We start from the raw sequence: 25,677 nt of genomic DNA, 5'->3' as shown, positions 1-25,677 counted from the left end.
TTGACCAGAGCCCTGGTCGAAAATAGTGCACTATAAACGGAATAGGGTGCCATTTGGGACGTAGCCCATCTCTGCAGGCAATTAAGGGTCCTCACACAGTCAGCCGTGCATAGGGGAGTTTGTTAAACACCAATTGGGGAATATGAATTACGAAAGAGTGGGAGAAAACATTAAGGTAGCTAGCTACATTTAACAGCTTGTTGTGAATTTGAAGGAATTACATTAAAACCGTAGCCAGGAGATAGGGGGAGAAGGGAGAGACGGTATGCCCAGTGCCAAAGTAATTATTCTGCCAGATTCTTCCAGGTTACGCTATTTCAAACACTTTGTTGTGTCATCTTTTCTTTTTTTTACCCATAATCCTCTCAGACGGTGACAAGTCTGAGTCATGTTGCTTGCTGAGACTCCTGATCTCACTCTCTCCCTCTCTTTCTTTCATTCACTCTCACTCTCTCTTTTTCTCATTCTCTCTCTCTCTTTCATTCTCTCTCTCTCATTCTCTCTCTCTCTTTCATTCTCTCTCTTTCTCTCTCTTTCATTCTCTCTCTCTTTCTCATTCACTCTCTCTCTCTCTCATTCTCTATCTCTGTTGAAGATAACCAAGGTTTGGACAAGAGGATTCTGATATCAGATAACTTTGCATAAATGAGGAAGAATTTTAAACCAAAGGACCGGCAATGCTAGTTAGCAATGGCGCTGGTCCCAAGAATCAGTTTATTTTCTGCAGCTTGCTTGTTCTAACCTGGGTATTTTCAACCTAGGGTTACTAGCCCTATGTTGGAGGGTAATGCATATGATTGGACAATTACAGAGTTCACTTTCACTTAAATGACCTGCATTCTCACTGCCTTACTTAGATTCATTTTCACTTCTTCCTTTGCCACTCTCTCTAGTTATCTTTGTTACTCTCTCTAGTTATCTTTGTTACTCTCTCTAGTTATCTTTGTTACTCTCTCTAGTTATCGTTGTTACTCTCTTTAGTTATCTTTGTTACTCTCTCTAGTTATCGTTGTTACTCTCTCTAGTTATCTTTGTTACTCTCTCTAGTTATCGTTGTTACTCTCTCTAGTTATCTTTGTTACTCTCTCTAGTTATCTTTGTTACTCTCTCTAGTATCGTTGCCACTCTCTCTAGTTATCTTTGTTACTCTCTCTAGTTATCTTTGTTACTCTCTCTAGTTATCTTTGTTACTCTCTCTAGTTATCTTTGTTACTCTCTCTAGTTATCTTTGTTACTCTCTCTAGTTATCTTTGTTACTCTCTCTAGTTATCTTTGTTACTCTCTCTAGTTACCTTTGTCTCTCTCTCTCTAGTTATCTTTGTTACTCTCTCTAGTTATCTTTGTTACTCTCTCTAGTTATCTTTGTTACTCTCTCTAGTTATCTTTGTTACTCTCTCTAGTTATCGTTGTTACTCTCTCTAGTTATCTTTGTTACTCTCTCTAGTTATCGTTGTTACTCTCTCTAGTTATCTTTGTTACTCTCTCTAGTTATCTTTGTTACTCTCTCTAGTTATCGTTGTTACTCTCTCTAGTTATCTTTGTTACTCTCTCTAGTTATCGTTGTTACTCTCTCTAGTTATCTTTGTTACTCTCTCTAGTTATCTTTGTTACTCTCTCTAGTTATCTTTGTTACTCTCTCTAGTTATCTTTGTTACTCTCTCTAGTTATCGTTGTTACTCTCTCTAGTTATCTTTGTTACTCTCTCTAGTTATCTTTGTTACTCTCTCTAGTTATCGTTGTTACTCTCTCTAGTTATCTTTGTTACTCTCTCTAGTTATCTTTGTTACTCTCTCTAGTTATCGTTGTTACTCTCTCTAGTTATCGTTGTTACTCTCTCTAGTTATCGTTGTTACTCTCTCTAGTTATCTTTGTTACTCTCTCTAGTTATCTTTGTTACTCTCTCTAGTTATCGTTGTTACTCTCTCTAGTTATCGTTGTTACTCTCTCTAGTTATCTTTGTTACTCTCTCTAGTTATCTTTGTTACTCTCTCTAGTTATCGTTGTTACTCTCTCTAGTTATCTTTGTTACTCTCTCTAGTTATCTTTGTTACTCTCTCTAGTTATCGTTGTTACTCTCTCTAGTTATCTTTGTTACTCTCTCTTGTTATCTTTGTTACTCTCTCTAGTTATCGTTGTTACTCTCTCTAGTTATCTTTGTTACTCTCTCTAGTTATCTTTGTTACTCTCTCTAGTTATCTTTGTTACTCTCTCTAGTTATCTTTGTTACTCTCTCTAGTTATCGTTGTTACTCTCTCTAGTTATCTTTGTTACTCTCTCTAGTTATTGTTGTTACTCTCTCTAGTTATAATTGTTACTCTCACTAGTTATAATTGTTACTCTAATGTTACTCTAATGTTGCTATTTTGTAGAAAGCCGTTGTTAATACTATCCAGTTGGCCACAGCTAGATAACTACCTGTCAAGATAACGAAGAAACAAGTTAATTCACTCTCCATAATCCAATACTGCCAGTGCTAGCCCATAGCCAAATGTTTAGCTAGGTAGCTAACATTAGCATATTCGCTAGCTAGAACAACATAGCTAGCTAGCTAAGGACACTGCACAAACTCGGCAGCAAAAACATGCAGCTGTTTCATGGAAGTCCATTGTGATTGAATTATAATGTCAACACTAGCTACAGTGGTTATCTAGCTTGGAGGAAGTATTTAGTGTTGTGTGCATTGCGTCTGTGCACTTAACTAGCTACCTGAAGTGTGACTGTCTCATCCATGGATGTACCGAGAAAATGGCCTCTGTTTTTTGGGGGAGTGCTCCCCCAAATCAGGCTCGTGCTCTCTGATTGGCTCCAAGTCAAGTTGTTGGCCCCTGACAAGCATTGCGATTACAAGTAGGATTGGTGGGTTCGTCCCAACCGGGTCGGCACGCAGCAGGTACAGCTTTTGTTTTAGCCTCCCACTGTGATACTGTAAGTACCTATCGGCCGTCTCTCCCTCTTCTCTCTCTCTCGCCAGCCAGCAAGCAAGTTCTTATTGTTATAGTAGGACTCAATCTTCCTGTGGCGTTTGGGTCAGCCACAGATGAACTGAACTCCGGCAGCAGATTACTGTTCCTCTCCACTTGTCTGGTCAACCTTGAGCTGAGAAATGAACACGTAGTGCCCTTTTCGGAACAAGCCACAGGGTTGTACTGGTCCAGACGGCCATCCAAGGTACTGGGCGTATCTGGGTGTATCTCAGTATCCCAGACAGTCTAGCTGTTTAGGACTTGAGACCTAGACAAGATCAAGGTTGAAGACTGTCAGAACCTTATCTTTTCGGTACAGATCCAGTCTGTTCCTCCTTCCTCTCCCTGTTCCCCTGGCCTTGGCGTATCCATTGCAGGGTGATATGATACATGATTTCCTAGATTCAAGGGTGTTCTGCCAGAGGGGGTGGAGGGTGTGTGTGTGTGTGTGTGTGTGTGTGTGTGTGTGTGTGTGTGTGTGTGTGTGTGTGTGTGTGTGTGTGTGTGTGTGTGTGTGTGTGTGTGTGTGTGTGGTGGAGTAATGCAGTGGTTGATAGGAAAACATGTATTTAGCTACGGTTGTCAGCCTTCCCCACGACCCGGCCCTCGTTCGGTGTTAGATAGCAGGTCATATCAGTGGGGTGCCACACACACACACATACTACACACAAACATACACACCCACACACACACTGTGTGACAGTGGGCCATGACATATATGACCTCAGGGAGCTTGTTTCCATAAGAGGAAGTGATTTGGCCGAGCGGAGGGAGGTCTCCTCCATTTTGCCTTTGAGCGATTGATATGTTGCCCCGCTGTCGCTTTTACTTTAGGGCAGGTTAAAGCATTAATCTGAAATACTTACAGTAATGAAACGTCAGGTTCCATCGTGTTCCGCCGCCTCGCTGCCTAGCAACGGCGGCGCATTGCCTAGTTCCGTCTGACAAATGAGCTTAGATTTCTCTAATTGATGAGAAAACATTTCAGTGAGATGTGGAGATATTATGTTACTGTTGCTGGGGAGTGAATGGACACTGCTGTATTGTTCAGGGTGGCAGGGTGTTTATGGTAAAAGGGTTTGAAGAGGGGTGATTAGCCGTTAGCATGTAGCCTGTAGTGTTATTTTTGATAATACCTGATATTCTTTTCCTATGCTAGTGTTTAGATATTGTTTGTGTCATGTGGTCGGTTACTTGAGTGAACCATGTTCATGTGAGAAGTCACCTTGCGATCTTGTGTTAGCTCCCCAAGCGTACGCCTTTAGTTCATAGGAGTATAATAACACACAGGAGACCCCAGCTGAACCATTTAGTCACATTTGCCGTGTCACCGTTCGGTGACATAACTTCCTAGCTACACATTGTGCTGGTAGCCAACAGAGAAACAGACAGCTGAAGTCTCCAACTGGCCAATCAAAATACATCTACAGTTATCTGTGTGATCAGTTCGACCACTGTCACCAGCTGTCACCAACTCAGACACACCACTCCCTGGACACCTCTCCAAAAAACTGGGGACTCTAAGTAGCTTATTTACTGGCCCTGTTCCCCCCCTGTTTAATGATTTAATTTGGGCCTGGCTTTGACAGGTGGAATTCCTCAGACAGTCGCCTGGTCTCTCAGCGAACTCCGCCGGCCATTGAAGTGAAGTGCCAGTTGGAATGACAGGCAGGCGGATGGGGCATGAGAGGGGGATGTAGACACCCTTCACCCAGGAGTCATCCATCAACACCAGGCCACCAGGCGGATCGTCGATCGTTCTGCCCAGGAACGGGGGCTTTGTGTGGGAATGTGGTGAGCGAAGTGCTGGGTTTCTCTGGTGCTCTGGTGCTCTGGTTCTCCGTCCTCCTCATCCGGCCATCATGTACAAGTGTACAATTGCAAAAGATGGAACGCGGCATGCTTAGCGAGTACTGCTTCCTCCTGATTCGGCTCATACCAAAGCTGGAACCCAGGACCTCTGCCTCTCAAACACATGACCGCACTCCTGAAGCGTCTTACCCAATCGCGCCTCTGAAAGCTAGTGATTCGGCAGCACAAGTGTAGACCCTTCAGGAGTGAGTTTACACAGACCCCCATCAGCTACACAGGAAGGGAAGCCTTTGAGGGGTACATCAGCTAACTAAGACCATGGTTTCCCTGGTTCTTCGTCCTCCCAATGGAAACCTACTGGAGCTTTGTCAATAGACAATAGTTCCCTGATGGAGAAATAATGTTAAACCAAATATAAATGCAAAATTCAACAATTTCAAACATTTTGCCGAGTTACAGTGAGGAAATCAGTCAATTAAAATAACTTGATTAGGCCCTAATCTATGGATTTCAGATGACTGGGCAAGGGTGGACCTGGGAGGGCATAGGCCCACCCACTTGGGAGCCAGGCCAACCCACTGGGAAGTCAGGCCCAGCCATCAGAGTGAGCTTTTACCCACAAAAGGGCTTTATTACAGACAGAAAAACTCCTCCCCACTCCCCTTTGACGATCCCGAAGGTGAAGAAGCCTGCCTGGGCTGCTGTGGTTACATGTGGTCTGCAGTTGTGAGGCCGGTTGGCTGTACTGCCAAATTCTCTGAAATTATGATGGAGTCGGCTTATGGTGGAGGATTAAACATTCAGTTCCCTGGCAACAGCTCTGGTGGACATTCCTGCAGTCAGCCTGCCAATTGCACGCTCCCTCAAAACTTGAGACATCTGTGGCATTGTGTTGTGTGACAAAACTGCACATTTTAGGATGACCTTTAATTGTCCGTAGCACAAGGTGCTCCTGTGTAATGATCATGCTGTTTAATCAGCTTCTTGATATGCCACACCTGTCAGGTGGATGAATTATCTTGACAAAGGAGAAATGCTCACAAACAGGGATACAAATTTGTGCACAACATTTAAGAGAAATAAGCTTTGGAAAATATCTGGGATCTTTTTTTCAGCTGATGAAACAATGGGACCAGCACTTTAAATGTTGCGTTTATATTTTTGTTCAGTGCAGTTAATAGCGAGCGGGAAAAACGGTTTGAGGACATTTACTTTCTTGTCTTAGCTTCTGTCAACAGACACACACTAGCTGGCAAATACACAGAGCAGTTAGCAATAAGAGAAAACGGTTTGATCTGGTGTTATGGGAATTTTCGAATCCGAGTGATAATAATTAACAATCAATAAGCCTTGACTAATCCCCAAGGTTTGTAAGACACTGGGTTAATAATAATTAGGCAAGGACTTAGCTTTCTTCAAAAGGTCTGTACAGTTTATTCAGAGAACGTTCTAAAGTAAAAAATTAGGACTCAGTCCTTTTATAATACACATATACATTCCTATCTTTAGACCACTCCCTTCTCAAACAACCAGTACTTTTCCACTCACCACAAAGAACCATGAAAGTTGCCACATTCTTCAAGGTTTTCACCTCCCCTCCCCCTTTATGACCCTCTTGGTTTGAAACCCTCCAATGATTTTCCATGACCGACTCTACAACTTCACTCTGTTTACATCCCTACTAAAGGATATAACCTCAAAGTTTTACAATCCTAACCGATCTCCCCATATCCTGATTTTATCTTCCCATTATTCTCAAACATATCACCCTATTCTATAATTTCAGACTGGAACAGTTAAGTCATTTTCCTAACACATACAAATTATTCTAACATCTGGTCACAGGCAAAGGCTGTGTTTTGTGTGTGTGTGTGTGTGTGTGTGTGTGTGTGTGTGTGTGTGTGTGTGTGTGTGTGTGTGTGTGTGTGTGTGTGTGTGTGTGCGAGCATGCATGGGTCAGTGTTTCGAGGGTTTGTGTGGACATATGCGTCTCTGTGGGTGTACATTTCTCACAGTGTGGTAGACTGCCGAGAGGGGGTGAAGGCTGAGGCTCTCAAGACAGGGGGAGAAAGCCGACGGCACTTTGAGATGTAAACAAACACCCTCTGTGTCCTAATTGGAGTGAGTTTCCAATTATGTTCTTGGCTAGGGAGCCCCGGCTCTCCACTGTGGCGGCTTATGCTAAAAGGCCGTGCCTTCATGGGTAATATCCTTCTCTGAAATCCCATTGGAATATTGACAAGGGTTCTGAGTTTTTCGTATTCAGGTTACATAATAATAATTTGGTGGGTGGTTATACTTCTCCTATCTCACACATGTACAAGTGTGTATTAATACACATGTAAATTATATATATATATTTTTCCAACACTCCCTTAGACTCCCTCGAAGAGTGATTTTTCACCTTGTTGGCCCTGTGATTCTAACTAGCCACCTTTCGGTTACAGGCCCAACCCTCTAACCGCTATGCTGCCTGTCGTCCTGTGTACATGTTCAGGTCACTCGGTCAGGAAACTCTGGGCATTCATCACATTGGGCTATTTGCACACAATTGTAGAGCTTTTGTAAGATGTAGAAACCATCAACAGAGCATAAGGAATTCTCGTGACCTTTTCTGTACAGCAGCTTTGAAATGACACAGAATAATATTGTATGGCTTCATCCACAGTTTCCTGCCATTGCTTTATGAAATGATGATTGGACACATGGTGTTTTTTCATCGCAAAATACCACTATTGTGTCTATTAGATGAGAATCGAGGGCCTATTTTTTTTTCTCTGTATAGTTTATGAAGTCTTTTGGATGATGACAATATGTCTGTGGTTTGATTTGAAGACGTTTGGTGAAAAGACAGCCAGTATTTGGTATCTCAGTCCTTTTCAGAATGAAAGACATGAAAAAGGAAATAGATTTTTCAGATTTTCACATGAAGAAAATGTGAGTGGAGTTCAACATCATTCAGTCCTCATTGTCATCGGCTGATTGCTGTCTGGCCGTCCGTCCGTCTGTCTGTCTGACGAATTACAGAAGATCCTGTGGTTGAGATGTTAATTTGTTTGTTTGAATTGAGAGTGTAAGAAATTCAAGTCCTATCTTCGTAATATTAAAAAAAAGTTATGGTTTATTCAGTCTACAACTTCAGAGGGGTCTGGTAATATTTAAAAAAAAAAATGTGTGTGTGTGCAACTCCGCCTCACTCCCCTCTGAACTTCTCGTCCAATATCGTCTCTCCCTTCATCCATAACAGAACGGCTACGTTCCAAATTGAACCCTATGCCCCAGATAGTGCACTACTTTTCACCAGACTCCTATGGGCCCTGGTCAAAATGAGTGCGCCTGAAAGGGAATAGGGTGCCATTTGGGATATGCTCAACGGGATGAGGACCTGTCCACTCTTCATACTCCACCAGTCATTGCCTACGCAGCACTGAGGCCTTGTGGGAATTGGAGGCTGGGAGACTGGTCCAGCATGTGTAACTAATAACCACTAGACCCATAAGACCCTGGCCTAACCGTGATAACTAGCACCGCTCATAGGAAGTGAAGGATTGCACAGTCAAGTCTGAATAATCAATTCCTTCCTATGATCCCAATTCGCCTTTCATGAATTGCACTTTTCCTGGAGTTTTCACGCTGGAGTGGTTTTGACAAATATGACGGCGCTAATCAAAGGGAGTTCATTAAAATGGTAGGGGTGTGTCACGGTTGTCGTATGATGAAGGAGTGGACCAAAGCGCAGTGTGTGTACCATTCCACATTTTATTTATTAAACTGTGAAACTATGCAATACATACAAATAAACTGAATGCACAAAAACAACAAACCGTGATGAAGCATTACAACATACACTTACTCAAAATCAATCTCCCACAAACCCAGGTGGGAAAAACAACTACTTAAGTATGATCTCCAATTAGAGACAACGATGACCAGCTGGCTGTAATTGGAGATCATCCCAAAAAAGCCCAACATAGAAATACAAAAACTAGAACATAACATAGAAAATCTAAACTAGAAAAAACCCTGTCACGCCCTGACCTACTCTACCATAGAAAATAAAAGCTTTCTATGGTCAGGACGTGACAGGGTGTGAGTTGAGTGCGTCATAAGCTTTGACATTCAGGGACTGTTACGGAGGGGTGTGTGTGTGTGTGTGCTTGCGTGTGTGTGTGTGTGTACTGAGTGACTTTACTACAGGAAATGGAAAACTGTAATTTATACAGTAATTTGCGATATTATCAACAGTAAAATACTGTGTAATGTTTTATTTCAGCATACTGTAAATCATGGTTCACTGTGAGAATGTTAGTGGGAAAATAATTGCAGTATTTTGAATGGTACTGTAATTCCATCACACAGAATACAGTACCGTAATGTATATTTGGAGCGCCAAAAACCTTTTGACCACTAGTAGGTTGTTTCTGGCTCATGAACATATTTTGAGGTGTGCCTTTTAAGAGGCTATGTTTGTTGTACCCGTTAGTGAGAGTGCTGTACCAATTTAACTGGTATGTGGTTGTAATGCCCGATCTATTTAAAATGTATAGGGGTCAAATTAGGGGCGGCAGGTAGCCTAGTGGTTAGAGCGTTGGGCCAGTAACCGAAAGGTTACTAGATTGATTCCCTGAGCTGACAAGGTAAAAATCTGTCGTTCTGCCCCTGAACAAGGCAGTTAACCCACTGTTCCTAGGCCTCCATTTTAAATAATAATTTGTTCTTAACTGACTTTGTCACAGAATAAGTCGTGCGGGAGAGAGAAGGACCAAGGCGCAGCGGAAGTGTGGATACTCATATTTTAATGTTCAAAAACAGGAGTAGAGCATCCACTGAAAAAAAAAACCCAATAAACAAAACAATGAACGGTACTCACAATGTGACGGTGTGGCAGGCTAAACCAAACAAAGCAGTGCTCACAACAATTCCCCACAAACACACAGACAAACACACCCAACTAATATAGGACTTCCAATCAAAGGCAACACCACACAGCTGCCTTCAATTGGAAGTCTACCCCAATTACCTCTACATAGAAACACCCAACCTAGACAGAACAAAGAAAACCCAACTTCTTCTGCCACGCCCTGACCAACACTTAACACCTACTCCACCTGCTGGTCAGGACGTGACATTACCCCCCCCCCTAAAGGTGCAGACCCCGAATGCACCTTCAAAAGAAAAAACCCAAAACACCCAAAACAACCCGAAAATTTCCCCCTAACTACAGGGAGGGAAGGGAGGGTGGCTGCCGTCAACGACGGCACTGTGCTACACCCCCCCTCCCCAACCCACCTATGTTGGAGGCGGCTCAGGTTCTGGCCGTTCCAGGCAGTCCGGCGGCTCGGGGCAGTCCGGGCAGTCCGGCAACTCGTGACAGTCCGGGCAGTCCGGCAACTCGGGACAGTCCGGGACAGTCCGGCAGCTCGGGACAGTCGGGGCAGTCTGGCAACTTGGGGCAGTCTGGCAACTCGGGGCAGTCTGGCAACTCGGGGCAGTCTGGCAACTCGGGGCAGTCTGGCAACTCGGGGCAGTCTGGCAACTCGGGGCAGTCTGGCAACTCGGGGCAGTCTGGCAACTCGGGGCAGTCTGGCAACTCGGGGCAGTCTGGGCAGTCTGGCAACTCGGGACAGTCTGGGCAGTCTGGCCACTCCGGCAGTTCGGGGCAGTCTGGCCACTCCGGCAGTTCAGGGCAGTCTGGCCACTCCGGCAGTTCAGGGCAGTCTGGCCACTCCGGCAGTTCAGCGCAGTCTGGCCACTCCGGCAGTTCAGCGCAGTCTGGCCACTCCGGCAGTTCAGCGCAGTCTGGCCACTCCGGCAGTTCAGCGCAGTCTGACCTCTCTGGCGACTGTTGACTGGCGGGCAGCTCTGACGACTGTTGACTGGCGGGCAGCTCTGACGACTGTTGACTGGCGGGCAGCTCTGACGACTGTTGACTGGCGGGCAGCTCTGACGACTGTTGACTGGCGGGCAGCTCTGACGACTGTTGACTGGCGGGCAGCTCTGACGACTGTTGCCTGGCGGGCAGCTCTGACGACTGTTGACTGGCGGGCAGCTCTGACGACTGTTGACTGGCGGGCAGCTCTGGCGACTGTTGACTGGCGGGCAGCTCTGGCGACTGTTGACTGGCGGGCAGCTCCTGCCCCGTCACACAGCCCTTGTGCCCCCCCCTAAAAAATTATTGGGGTTGCCTCTCGGTCTCCCAGTCCTTGCCAGCCTTCTTCCGCTGCTTGGTCCTGTGAAGGTGGTGGGGAATTCTGTCACAGAATAAGTCGTGCGGGAGAGAGAAGGACCAAGGCGCAGCGGAAGTGTGGATACTCATATTTTAATGTTCAAAAACAGGAGTAGAGCATCCACTGAAAAAAAACCCCAATAAACAAAACAATGAACGGTACTCACAATGTGACGGTGTGGCAGGCTAACCCAAACAAAGCAGTGCTCACAACAATTCCCCACAAACACACAGACAAACACACCCAACTAATATAGGACTTCCAATCAAAGGCAACACCACACAGCTGCCTTCAATTGGAAGTCCACCCCGATTACCTCTACATAGAAACACCCAACCTAGACAGAACAAAGAAAACCCAACTTCTTCTGCCACGCCCTGACCAACACTTAACACCTACTCCACCTGCTGGTCAGGACGTGACAGACTTGCTTAGTTAAATAAAGGTAAAAAAACATCTTAAACCTTTAAGTTCATTTTGGTCTGTTTTGCCCTGTAGTTGCTGACACTTTGGAACCCTTGATAAGGCCTCGAGAAGTAGAAGTGTCATAAAACACCAAAATATGAATTAATATGCTGTAATGTGGAAACACATTACTTAGAAACCAACCTGCTTTGCGGCGTTTTAACTAGAGGTTGACCGATTATGATTTTTCAACGCCGATACCGATACCGATTATTGGGTGGCCAAAAAAAGCTGATACCTATTAATCGGCCAATTTATTTTATTTATTTGTAATAATGACAATTACAACAATACTGAATGAACACTTATTTTAACTTAATATAATACATAAATACAATCAATTTAGCCTCAAATAAACAATGAAACATGTTCAATTTGGTTTAAATAATGCAAAAACAAAGTGTTGGAGAAGAAAGTAAAAGTGCATTATGTGCCATGTAAGAAAGCTAACGTTTAAGTGCCTTGCTCAGAACATGAGAACATATGAAAGCTGGTGGTTCCTTTTAACATGAGTCTTCAATATTCCCAGGTAAGAAGTTTTAGGTTGTAGTTATTATAGGAATTATAGGACTATTTCCCTCTATACGATTTGTATTTCATATACCTTTGACTATTGGATTTTCTTATAGTCACTTTAGTATTGCCAGTGTAACAGTATAGCTTCCGTCCCTCTCCTCGCTCCTACCTGGGCTCGAACCAGGAACACATTGACAACAGCCATCCTCGAAGCAGCGTTACCCATGCAGAGCAAGGGGAACAACTACTCCAAGTCTCAGAGAGAGTGACGTTTGAAACGCTATTAGCGCGCACCCGCTAACTAGCTAGCCATTTCACATCGGTTACACCAGCCTAATCTCGGGGGTTGACAGGCTTGAAGTCATAAACAGCGCAATGCATTGCGAAGAGCTGCTGGCAAAACGCAAGAAAGTGCTGTTTGAATGAATGCTTACGAGCCTGCTGCTGCCTACCACCGCACTGTCAGACTGCTCTATCAAATCATAGACTTAATTATAATATAATAAACACACAGAAATACGAGCCTTAGGTCATTAATATGGTCGAATCCGGAAACAAAACGTTTTTTTCTTTCAGTGAAATTCGGAACCGGTCCGTACGGGTGGCATCCCTAAGTCTAAATATTCCTGTTACATTGCACAACCTTCAATGGTATGTCATAATTACATAAAATTCTGGCAAATTAGTTCGCAACGAGCCAGGCAATGAACGCAAGAGCAGTGAGACAATTTCATGTTAGCAGGCAATATTAACTAAATATGCAGGTTTAAAAATATATACTTGTGTATTGATTTAAAAAAAAGGCATTGATGTTTATGGTTAGGTACATTGGTGCAACGACAGTGCTTTTTTCGCAAATGCGCTTGTTAAATCATCACCCGTTTGTCGAAGTAGGCTGTGATTCGATGAGAAATTAACAGGCACCGCATTGATTATATGCAACGCAGGACACGTTAGATAAACTAGTAATATCATCAACCATGTGTAGTTAACTAGTGATTATGTTAAGATTGATCGTTTTTAATAAGATAAGTTTAATGCTAGCTAGCAACTTACCTTGGCTTCTTGCTGCCCTTGCGTAACAGGTAGTCAGCCTGCCATGCAGGCTCCTCATGGAGTGCAATGTAAGGCAGGTGGTTAGAGCGTTGGACTAGTAACCAGAAGGTTGCAAAAACGAATCCCCGAATCCCCCCCTGAACAAGGCAGTTAACCCCCGTTCCTAGGCCGTCATTGAAAATAAGAATGTGTTCTTAATCTGACTTGCCTAGTTAAATAAAGGTGTAAAAAAACCACAAAAAAACGGCATATCGGTGGCCAAAAATACCGATTACCGATTGTCATGAAAACTTGAAATCGGCCCTAATTAATCGGCCATTCCGATTAATCGGTCGAAATGTAGTTTTAACATGATGTGTAGCTTCATGACTGACTTACTAAGGACACGTAGAGACATACTCCAGTCTGTTGATTTTTGTGTGGAAGCGTGTGTGTTTCTGAACAACCCCCTCTAAGGAAAACCCTCAAAGACCTTCTCAGGAAAATAATGAGCTGGTGACAGAAGTCTCTAATCATACAGCAGGAAGTGAAGGAAGAAGGTGAAGGAGTGAAAGAGGAGGAGGAGGGACTCTTTGTTTTTGCCGAGGCCTTGTAGGCCCCTGAAGGTTCATAACTAACTCAAATAAACTAACCCACGGCACGCCATTATCTCCCAAACTTTGATCAACACTGAGTGCGTCCCAAATGGGACTCTATTCCCTATATAGTGGCATGGCCCCTATAGGCCCTTGTTAAAGGTAGTCCACTATAAAGGGAATAGGGAGCCATTTGGGATGCAGACTGTCTCTAGCCTAGTCTTCCTCTCCCACGGCTCTCAACCTCGGGCAGGCTTTGAAATCTCTCCCTTTCTAGGAACCCCTCGCCCACTTATCTGCCATATTCAAGTTTCATTTCCAAATTACCAAGGGTGGCTTTGTCGTTGCTCTGTCGCTCTGTAACCAAAGTATCACTGCAACCCTCCTCTCTAGACTATTTTCTTTTTGTTTACTGCTGTATCTTTACAGAATAGGACTCTCCTCTCTTGACTTGTATTTATTTCAAAAGGCTGTTTGCTATTGAGTCTTTCAGGAATGTATCTGTTTGTTCGCTGGATGGATGAAAGAGTGAATAAAAGAGTTTGAAGGACAAGAGCAGGAACAGTCAGAGAAAAGAATGGGTCTATTGGATTTAAGGTTGAACTGTTTTGACAAAGTTACAGCAGATACATGACAGATCAGTTCCTGAACTGAACTTGGAAAGGGAAAACCTTTATGGACTGCACAAAAAGTTTGGCACCACAAGGAGGACATTTACTCCCTGTGTGTGATCACATCTGAGAATCTCTGTCTGTCTCTCTGTCTCTCTGTCTCTCTGTCTCTCTCTCTCTCTCTCTCTCTCTCTCTCTCTCTCTCTCTCTCTCTCTCTCTCTCTCTCTCTCTCTCTCTCTCTCTCTCTCTCTCTCTCTCTCTCTCTCTCTCTCTCTCTCTCTCTCCTCTCTCTCTCTCTCTCTCTCTCTCTCTCTCTCTCTCTCTCTCTCTCTCTCTCTCTCTCTCTCTCTCTCTCTCTCTCTCTCTCTCTCTCTCTCTCTCTCTCTCTCAGCAGCTGTTACTGTACCTTCTCCCATTACTTCCTTAGAGCTGGTTTCCACAGTCAATATCTAACAACCAACGGTTGGCAGTTGCCTTGCCTGGATAACCCCACCGAGACGCCATTTAGGCTGTTAGTTGCCGGGGAAACCTTTGTCTCAGAGGGAAACTAGGGTCCTCAGTCCTACATACGGGGCCTGTTTAGAGCCGGTTAGAGCCCCAATGGAGACTCACAGCTCTGTAAGTGACAGTGACGAGAGGGGAGGAGGATCGAGGCAGGAGAGCTGGCTACAGCATCGCTCCATGCCAGAGATTTCTTGGCCACGTCGGCAACACGTTTTCCCACCACTCAAAAGGGAAACACTATACATTCCATTATAATATGCTTCCTAAATGGGGCTTTCAGCGGCGCAGCTTGGCGGCAAAGAGAGACACGCCTGTAAGCGCTCCGACAGAGGAATCGTTAGACGAGCACTAATGCCCGCACACAGATGCCAGAGATTTTGATTCACGCCAGTTCCAATTGAATCGCACTATAAAATACCCTTTTGGATTGTGAAGGGGGACTATGGATGGAACAGTGCGCTGGGGTAGGTGCTTTACTACTGTACACGTGTGTGTGTTTTCTGACAAGCTGCTTAAATACCAGCCCCTCGTGTCACACCTGAGGAGCCTCTGCTATGAGTACAGGTTTACTGTTGGTGATATTGGGAAATCTGTGTGTTTCAAATGTGTGTGTGTGTGTGTGTGTGAGTAGCGCTGTCACAGTGGAGTCTCTGTTAGTCCAGCAGGCCTGACGAGAGGCAACAGTGAAAGCAGCTGAGGGAATTAATGCAGTGGCAGCAACTCAGCACTGCAGAGAGAGAGAGACAAGAAACAAGAGAGTGGGAGAGAGAGAGCGACAACGAGAAATATATAGAGAAAGGGAGAGCGGGGGAGAGAGAGAGAAAGGAAGGGAGAGAGATAAAGAAAGGGAGAGCTGGGAGAGAGAGAGAAAGGAAAGGGAGAGCGGGGGAGAGCGAGAAAGAAAGGGAGAGAGTGAAAGACAGGGAGAGCGGGGAGAGAGAAAAGGAGAGAGAGAAAGAAAGGGAGAGAGAGAAAGAAAGGGAGAGCGGGGAGAGAGAGAAACAAAGGAAAATGAGAGCTGGGGAAAGAGAAAGAAAGGGAGAGAGAGAAAGAAAGGGACAGAGAGAAATGAAGGGAGAGAGAGAAATGAAGGGAGAGCGGGAGAGAGAGAGAAACAAAGGGAGAGAGAGAAAGAAAGAAAGGGAGAGCGGGGAGAGAGAAAAGGAGAGAGAGCGAGAAAGAAAGGGAGAGAGAAAGAAGGAAAGTGAGAGCAGGGGAGAGAGAGAAGGAAAGGGAGAGAAAGAATGGGAGAGTGGGGGAGGGACTAGAAAGGGAGAGAGAAAGAAAGGGAGAGTGGGGAGAGAGAGAGAAAGAAAGGGAGAGCGGGGGAGAGAAGAGAAAGGAAAGCCTTTGTGTCACTTATTGTTAAGTCTTCCTTTGGGTGTTTGATTGTAAGCATGGTGTCCATCTCAGTCTTCACACACCTAGATACATGAAGCTGGTGTATAATAGTTAGCGTGTGTCCACCGTGTCCAAGTATCAAGGCATTGGACTTACGTCTCAACCGAAACTCCTAAGGCGACACAGTGGTTACCTCCATTTTACTCTCAGCCGGTGTTTATATTACAGTGTCTAGATTACAGTCAGCTCCCACACTACCGGAATGCAGAAAGGTATTTACTGACTGCTCCTGTCTGAGTCTTGAACACATGGAGACAGCAGTTAGGGGACAACCAAACACCATTGTCTCATCCTCTACCCACAATCCTCTTCGGTTTCTGCATTAAGGAAGTGGTGTTGTGCAGACCCTTGTCTTTGATCATGCTAAAATGGGCTTTTAACCACAGCTCTAGGATCAGATTACCGTAAACTCAATCCTAACATTAACCTAGGGGGATGAAAGTAAGATCTGACCCTGTCTCAGTGTGTATTTCTCGCTGCAGTTTAGGAGTTAAGTCTCCGCTAGGCTGGAGGCTGCATTTAAAACACTCTGCATCAGAAGGAAGTCATGAGCTCAGTCAGCTATGGGAACTGTGGGTTGCCATAGAAATTAGAACCGGTGAGTTGGAGAGAGAGGGAGGGAAGAGAGGAGAGAGAGAGGAGGCAGGGAGGGGAGAGGTACCCATGGCAACAGAAGCATTCTAAATAGAAGCCGAGACTGACCTGCCTTGGCGAGTGTTAAGTCAGGCCTACACCCACGCACACAAGCGAGGGCACACACAAAAACGTATGTACACACATGCATCCAGGCACATGGAGAGAGAGAGAGAGAGACGTCTGAAGAAAAGGTAAGAAACCCCACTGTGGAACCACTAGGCTATTGGTACAGCAAATGTCAGACAATGTTAGTCATGTAAGCAGGGTGTGTAAAGTCAACCAAGCGACATTGTAGAGCGAGAGAGACGTTAAAACAATGGGGTTCATTAACACTTCTGTGACACGGTACATTCCCTCGTTCCCTCACTTATTCTCTTTCTCTCACTCGACTGACACTCGCTCACTAAAAGGAAAAGTAGAATTCGATTGACAGTGTTGTTTGGGTCTTGTAGCCACACTGCTTGTTTCTAGCCTGGTCCCAGATCTGTTTGACAATGACCATCGGAGTTGACAAGACGGCACAAACAGATCTGGGACCAGGCTAGCTTGTTTCCACTTCATCACACCACTTCTGAATCACAATGCCATCGGACTAGTGTTGGTGCTTTCGATACATAGCTGACCTGGGGGTAAACATCATACCACATCAATTGACACAGATTGTCTAGCAAATGAGCTAGTGTTATAAACAGCTAGGTCTCTGTCTGAGTGTGTACGGATTCTATACCCTGCCTGACTGGGAGATCTCTAGTGTTATAAACAGCTAGGTCTCTGTCTGAGTGTGTACGGATTCTATACCCTGCCTGACTGGGAGATCTCTAGTGTTATAAACAGCTAGGTCTCTGTCTGAGTGTGTACGGATTCTATACCCTGCCTGACTGGGAGATCTCTAGTGTTATAAACAGTTAGGTCTCTGTCTGAGTGTGTACGGATTCTATACCCTGCCTGACTGGGAGATCTCTAGTGTTATAAACAGCTAGGTCTCTGTCTGAGTGTGTACGGATTCTATACCCTGCCTGACTGGGAGATCTCTAGTGTTATAAACAGTTAGGTCTCTGTCTGAGTGTGTACGGATTCTATACCCTGCCTGACTGGGAGATCTCTAGTGTTATAAACAGCTAGGTCTCTGTCTGAGTGTGTACGGATTCTATACCCTGCCTGACTGGGAGATCTCTAGTGTTATAAACAGCTAGGTCTCTGTCTGAGTGTGTACGGATTCTATACCCTGCCTGACTGGGAGATCTCTAGTGTTATAAACAGCTAGGTCTCTGTCTGAGTGTGTACGGATTCTATACCCTGCCTGACTGGGAGATCTCTAGTGTTGGATTGGAGAGCAGAGACAGGATGGTGATGGAATGATGTGTTCTCTCTCTCTGTAGAAAACACACACGTTCAGTAGTCTCATGTTATAATGCACCGACCACCCCGGTTTTACCATTCTACAGTACTCTGTCTACTACAGATACTATAATATACTACAGTACATCACTTGTCTACTACAGATACTATAATATACTACAGTACATCACCTGTCTACTACAGATACTATAATATACTACAGTACATCACCTGTCTACTACAGATACTATAATATACTACAGTACACCACCTGACTGCTACATATACTATAATATACTACAGTACATCACCTGTCTACTACAGATACTATAATATACTACAGTATATCACCTGTCTACTACAGATACTATAATATACTACAGTATATCACCTGTCTACTACAGATACTATAATATACTACAGTACATCACCTGTCTACTACAGATACTATAATATACTACAGTATATCACCTGTCTACTACAGATACTATAATATACTACAGTATATCACCTGTCTACTACAGATACTATAATATACTACAGTACATCACCTGTCTACTACAGATACTATAATATACTACAGTATATCACCTGTCTACTACAGATACTATAATATACTACAGTACATCACCTGACTACTACATATACTATAATATACTACAGTACATCACCTGTCTACTACAGATACTATAATATACTACAGTACATCACCTGTCTACTACAGAGACTATAATATACTACAGTACATCACCTGACTACTACATATACTATAATATACTACAGTACATCACCTGACTACTACATATACTATAATATACTACAGTACATCACCTGTCTACTACAGAGACTATAATATACTACAGTACATCACCTGTCTACTACAGATACTATAAGATACTACAGTACATCACCTGACTACTACAGATACTATAATATACTACAGTACATCACCTGTCTACTACAGATACTATAATATACTACAGTACATCACCTGTCTACTACAGATACTATAAGATACTACAGTACATCACCTGACTACTACAGATACTATAAGATACTACAGTACATCTCCTGACTACAACAGATACTATAATATACTACAGTACATCACCTGTCTACTACAGATACTATAATATACTACAGTACATCTCCTGACTACAACAGATACTATAAGATACTACAGTACATCACCTGACTACTACAGATACTATAAGATACTACAGTACATCTCCTGACTACAACAGATACTATAAGATACTGCAGTACATCACCTGACTACAACAGATACTATAAGATACTACAGTACATCTCCTGACTACAACAGATACTATAAGATACTACAGTACATCACCTGTCTACTACAGATACTATAAGATACTACAGTACATCTCCTGACTACAACAGATACTATAAGATACTGCAGTACATCACCTGCTCGATTTGTTATTTAGTGAACAAAAATAGTAGTGATTATGAATACTCCCAATATTATTGGTGTCATGGTTGTAAAAAAAAAGAGCGGGGAAAGAGAAAGAGAGAAAGGGAGGCATATAAATACAGAGAGTGTGAGAAAGAGAGACGGAGAAATGCAGAGAAAGAGAGAGAGAGAGAGAGACGGAGGGAGAAAGACAAAGGGAGGCAGGGTTGGAGGAGGAGATTGAGGTGTGTTCAGCAGAGGGTGAGATCATTACCCTGTTCCAGTGAGCTGCACATTTGTGATATGGCAGAATATGTTTGGAAGGACACACCTGCGTTTAGAATCTATCCATGGTGCATCTGTATTCCTTGTTGTTGTCGGGGGAGGAGGGGTGCTGATTAAGTCCTGGTTTCATTAACAACAGAGCGAGCCAGACCATTAATCACCTGGTTACAGGGGGGTACGGAGGAGGGTGAGCAGGGTGGAGGGTACCACGATGGCTCCTAACGGTCCTCTGATTACAATAACTGTGCACAGATAATGAAATTGTCTCTCGTCTCAATCACCGGAAATTAGACACTTGGGAGAAACACAGTTGGTTTGAGAACTGTGGCTTTCGGGCAAGATGGCGGCACTTCCTCTGAGATATGTTTGGTGCAGAGCGTGTATGCATCTAACATACAGTACGTGTTACAGCTTCCATCAATAGATCATACCGAGTGGCTAAATTGTCCAATATAGTTGTCGCAATACAATTTCCATTCTAATCCTTTAGCCACACTTGACGCATACAAATCCAATGTCCAGAGTTTGATTCAAGTTGAAAAATAATAATACATTTATTCGTCGCTCTAGAATTCTACCAAAACAAATTGTGATCATTAAACTAAAGAAACAAACAGTATTGTAAACATGGTCTTGTAACGGCCGTCCTATGAAGTGGACCAAGGCGCAGCGGGTTGAGTGCTCATTTTAAACTTTTATTGAACACTAAATAAACAAAACAAGAAACCGAACGAACAGTATTACAGGCTAAACACAGCAGTGCAAAAACAACTTCCCACAAATCCCATGACAAAAACACCCCTCTTAAATAAGACCTTCAATTAGAAGCAATGAAGAGCAGCTGCTTCCAATTGAAGGTCAACCCCATCAACTAAACATAGAAATAGAAAGACTAGACTAGAACATAGAAATATACTAACAGAACATTAACCAAAACCCCGGAACACTCTAAACAAACACCCCTCTACATAAACACATGTCCCAACAAACCCCGAACCACATAAAACAAACACCCCCTGTCACGTCCTGACCAAACCACAATAACCTCTTTACTGGTCAGGACGTGACAGGTCTTGTATGGTCAAAATAGTGTGTGCTGCTATTCCAGTCACTCCCAGTAGGCCTTGGAGCAAGTCTGCCTTTTAACTGTATTCTCCATTGGCCTGTAGAGGGGGAACACACACTTGACAGGGGATTAATGGCAAACACACATACAACAGAAATGCATCATGAATTGGAAACATGCAAATATACAATATGACCTATTCGGGCTCCTAAATGATCAATATAATGATCGTTATCGACATTATCGGTGCACATTACTGCCCAGTGCTTGGGGTTTTGAAGTGAATAGCTCTCTCTCTCTCTCTGTAAGTTGAAGATGTACACCATTCCCTATGGTCTTCTCTCAGATGCCATAGCAGATCTTCTGAACAGATCTGTGTGTCTGGAGTTACGTACCCTGATGGTACAAGCTGTACTGCTGTAGTAGTTCAGCAGCCTTGACTGGTGAAGGAGTAAGGGGATGAGTAGTTTGTCTCATGTTGAAGCATCATTTAATGCAATGTAGCCATGGTTCATCTAGGTGTTTCTTGTTACACACATACACACACACACACACACACACACACACACACACACACACACACACACACACACACACACACACACACACACACACACTTTTCCAGCACACACCTAAATAATTTAGGCCCAGCGTTCCTGTGTGGCTCAGTTGGTAGAGCATGGTGCTTGCAACGTCAGGGTTGTGGGTTTAATTCCCTCAGGGGGACCAGTACGAAAAAGTAAAAATATGTATCCACTCACTACTATAAGTCACTCTGGATAAGAGTGTCTGCTAAATGACTGAAATGTGAAAATATAACGTTGATTGTACAGGAAGCGCACCGTCCCGTCGACGCACAGATGGGGAATGTCACATCACTCTCACACACACACACTCAAAGTGCTAATACCGTTAGAGACTGCAACCAGCAATGCGGCAACATCCAATATATATGCTAACCAGAAACACAAAGGGCCACTTTGAACAGAATTATCATAAAGCCCCTTTCTCTGACTAGGTGAAGCATAGAGGAGGTGTTGTACTAGGAACACTGAGAGGGTCCATAGAAACGGTTCTTACCTGGTTGGAAAACATTTGAGAGTAAGTTCCAATTTCTACCCCTCTGAGCGATACATCAGTGCGGACGAAATACCTGGTGAAAGGAATGGGTGGATGATTTAGGGAGGAATGGATAAATACATGGACGGATGGATGGATGAATGAATAAATGGATGAATGGATGTATGGATGAATGAATGCATAGGTCGATAACTTAGTGAGGGTACGGTATCAACATTCATGATAATGAGAAAGAGAGCGATAGACTGAGAGAGATAGACTGAGAGACTGAAAGAGAGAGAGACAGAAAAAGAGACAGAGAGAGAGAAAGAGAGAGAGAGAGACAGAAAGAGAGAGACTGAGAGACAGAAAAGAGATAGACTGAGAGAGACAGAAAGAGAGAGAGAGACTGAGAGAGAGACAGAAAGAGAGAGAGAGACTGAGAGAGACAGAAAGAGAGAGACTGAGAGAGAGACAGAAAGAGAGAGAGAGACAGAGAGAGAGAGACAGAAAGAGAGAGACTGAGAGAGAGACAGAAAGAGAGAGAGAGACAGCGAGAGAGAGACAGAAAGAGAGAGAGACAGAGAGAAAGAGAGAGAAACAGAGAGAGAGACAGAAAGAGAGTGATAGACTGAGAGAGAGACAGAAGAGAGAGAGACTGAGAGACAGAAAGAGAGAGAGAGACAGAGAGAGAGAGACAGAAAGAGAGAGAGACTGAGAGAGAAAGAGAGAGAGACAGAGAGAGAGACAGAAAGAGAGTGATAGACTGAGAGAGAGACAGAAGAGAGAGAGAGACTGAGAGACAGAAAGAGAGAGACAGAGAGAGAGAGACAGAAAGAGACTGAGAGAGAGACAGAAAGAGAGAGAGAGAGAGAGACAGAGAGAGAGAGACAGAAAGAGAGAGAGACTGAGAGAGAAAGAGAGAGAAACAGAGAGAGAGACAGAAAGAGAGTGATAGACTGAGAGAGAGACAGAAGAGAGAGAGACTGAGAGACAGAAAGAGAGAGAGACAGAGAGAAAGAGAGAGAAACAGAGAGAGAGACAGAAAGAGAGTGATAGACTGAGAGAGAGACAGAAGAGAGAGAGACTGAGAGACAGAGAGAGACAGAGAGAGAGACAGAAAGAGAGTGATAGACTGAGAGAGAGACTGAGAGATAGAAAGAGAGAGACAGAGAGAGAGACAGAAAGAGAGTGATAGACTGAGAGAGAGACTGAGAGATAGAAAGAGAGAGAGAGAGAGAGAGAGAGAAGGACTCTAAGCATGCTTGGCACCGGAGGGTCATTATCAATAGTGCTAATGCCATTGTTTTCCATCCGAATTGAATTATTCAGCCTGTGATGTAGAAGCCTTGTCATCTCCCAGCCTCGTCCTTATTCATAAATACACAGTAGTGTGTGTGTGTGTGTGTGTGTGTGTGTGTGTGTGTGTGTGTGTGTGTGTGTGTGTGTGTTAATCAGCCATTAAGGGAATAGAGATCATGTTTATTGTTAATATTATTACTTACACATTATTATTACACCGTTTCTATGGTGATTGTGCAATTACCATAGAAACGGTGCGATAAACACATTATTTATTGTATACAAATTGTATACATATTGTATACATTATTTTGTCCCTGCCAAACATCCCCCCCCCCTCCTTTCAGAGGAAGAGAGAAAGAGATTCTGCGAGTTGGCGTTCGTACTAATGCCGGATTTCCAAGTGCAAGCTGGTCTTTCTTTTGTTGTTGGTGTATTTTCGTGTTTTTTTGTTCTTGCACATGTTTACACGCACAGATAACTGCACACACACACAGGCACGAACACAGGCACGCACACATACACACTCACACACAAACAGTGCAAGAACAGGCACACTTACACACACATTCACCCCCATCACCCCAGACAAACCCCCACACCTCGTCCTGTCCCCTCCTCTGGGGTAGGATGTGGAGTCCTCAGTTGTCATTTCGGAAGCACAGAAGCTATACCTTGCAGAACTTCTGCTTCTAATTCATAAAGACACTGTGATGATGGCAGGTTACACTATATTTACATACAGAGAAGGCTGTATTAACATATGGTTAACACTATATTAACATATGGAGAAGGCTGTATTAACATATGGTTAACACTATATTAACAGATGGAGAAGGATGTATTAACATATGGTTACACTATATTAACATATGGAGAAGGCTGTATTAACATATGGTTAACAGCAGGGGCGGAAATCCCGGGGGGGACGGGGGGGACACGACCTCCCCATCCTGGGAAAAATATGATTTGCCCCCCCCCAATATATCACTGAAACATAACTATGTAATTTAAATAATATTAATAATACGCAATGAAAGCAATTGTGCTGATTATAGACACTTAATAGCGCGTTGCTAAGTTTCAAAAGATTGCAACCCCCCCACCCTTTTCCTCACAACGGTTTGATCCACTGCCAGTTCCTTAGCTTGCTATGTAACTGACGTGAGGTTAATCCAGTCAATCGCGCACACACACTCGCTGAATATGCAGAGCTAGCGCGCAAATATTAACTATTAAGCTAGCTAGTACCTATTCCATTTATGTGGCGTCGTCAAAGATGGAATCAGCATGCAGATGATGTAAGTTAGTGCTTCAAAGTCCCTGTGATAAGGTTAGCGATAAACTGAAATCCAAACTGAACAGAACTGCACTCTCTTCTACCATTGTCTTAAATATATTTAATGGTCTCGTTGCAAAAGCTAAATTGTCGCAAGGGAACTTTTATTTATTTATTTTATTTCACCTTTATTTAACCCGGGTAGCAAAGATTATAGCAAACACCACTGAAACTGAATTGGTGCTCGCTAGCTTTGCAAATTCAGCTATTGTTGGAAGCCAGCCAATATGAAACAAACTATTAAAATTACAAAAGGTTGCAGCATATGTTGTGTAAATGGTGAACTCATACAGCTGTCAACTCTTGTCATTTTAATCCGTTTCACATTTGCTAGCTACCTTTTAGATCGAAGCCCAAATAGAATGATTGAAGATGATAGAAGCCCATCTCCTACCGTAAATAACCTACACACTGTGTGTGTAGCCAGCCAGCCAGCCAGGTAGAAAAATGGCAGAAAAATAAAAGACGGACATCAGAGTATTTTTCAATACACCAAAACGCATAGTAAGAACCCTAGTAGCCTAATATCTCAAAGACTAGTTGATAAAATGTTCATAAGAAAGAAATGAAATTCTAATGGAAATGTTTCACAATGATGTCATTAGGCAGAGCAGGCAACAGATGGCACACAGACAGCAGAGTTGGGGACAGATATGCAGGGACAGACTGGCAGAGACAGGGAGTCTCAGGTAAGTTTGTTGAGTCTTTGTTAATGCAACATTATGAAAGGTTCTCCATTTTTTTGACTTGTAAAATAGGAACATAATTGGAAAATGCCATGGATACCCCCACTCTCAACTTAAACTGGTGACTGAACTAAGATTTGTTAAAGGCAATGGTATTGCTCTTGTGATTAGTTGTGTAGTTTTGGGTACCGGTAGTTAGGAGTACGGCAAACAACTTATTTCTTTACCATATTACCATGTAGGCTATGTGTTACAGCACTACTTTTGGTGTCCCCCTCAGGAATTGCTCTTGAGAAAATTTCATGTAATTGTCCCCTCCAAAGTTGATATCAGATTTTCGCCAATGGTTAACAGTATATTAACATGTAGAGAAGGCTGTATTAACATATGGTTATCAGTATATTAACATGTAGAGAAG

General features: G+C 43.5%; 1 protein-coding gene across 4 annotated transcripts in view; it reads left to right on the top strand.

Annotated features, from left to right (window-relative positions):
• The window catches only part of LOC115202333 (zeta-sarcoglycan), a 329,855-nt gene that overhangs the window by 110,815 nt on the left and 193,363 nt on the right, over positions 1 to 25,677 (top strand). Inside the window, exon 1 of one of the 4 annotated variants that reach the window (XM_029766421.1) lies at positions 4,690 to 4,757. The exons of 2 other annotated variants lie outside the window; for them this stretch is intronic. Coding sequence is in view for 1 of the 2 variants with exons in the window: in XM_029766419.1 (XP_029622279.1) it covers positions 15,177 to 15,194 (18 nt within the window). In the remaining variant the exon portion in view is untranslated. Of the gene's footprint in view, positions 1 to 4,689; positions 4,758 to 15,074; positions 15,195 to 25,677 lie in introns of those variants that run through there. One more of the 4 variants, XM_029766419.1, reaches the window with a different exon arrangement.

This window comes from Salmo trutta, chromosome 11 (assembly GCF_901001165.1).
Source record: "Salmo trutta chromosome 11, fSalTru1.1, whole genome shotgun sequence".
NCBI lineage: Eukaryota > Metazoa > Chordata > Actinopteri > Salmoniformes > Salmonidae > Salmo > Salmo trutta.
This window is presented reverse-complemented; position numbering and strand designations above follow the sequence as displayed.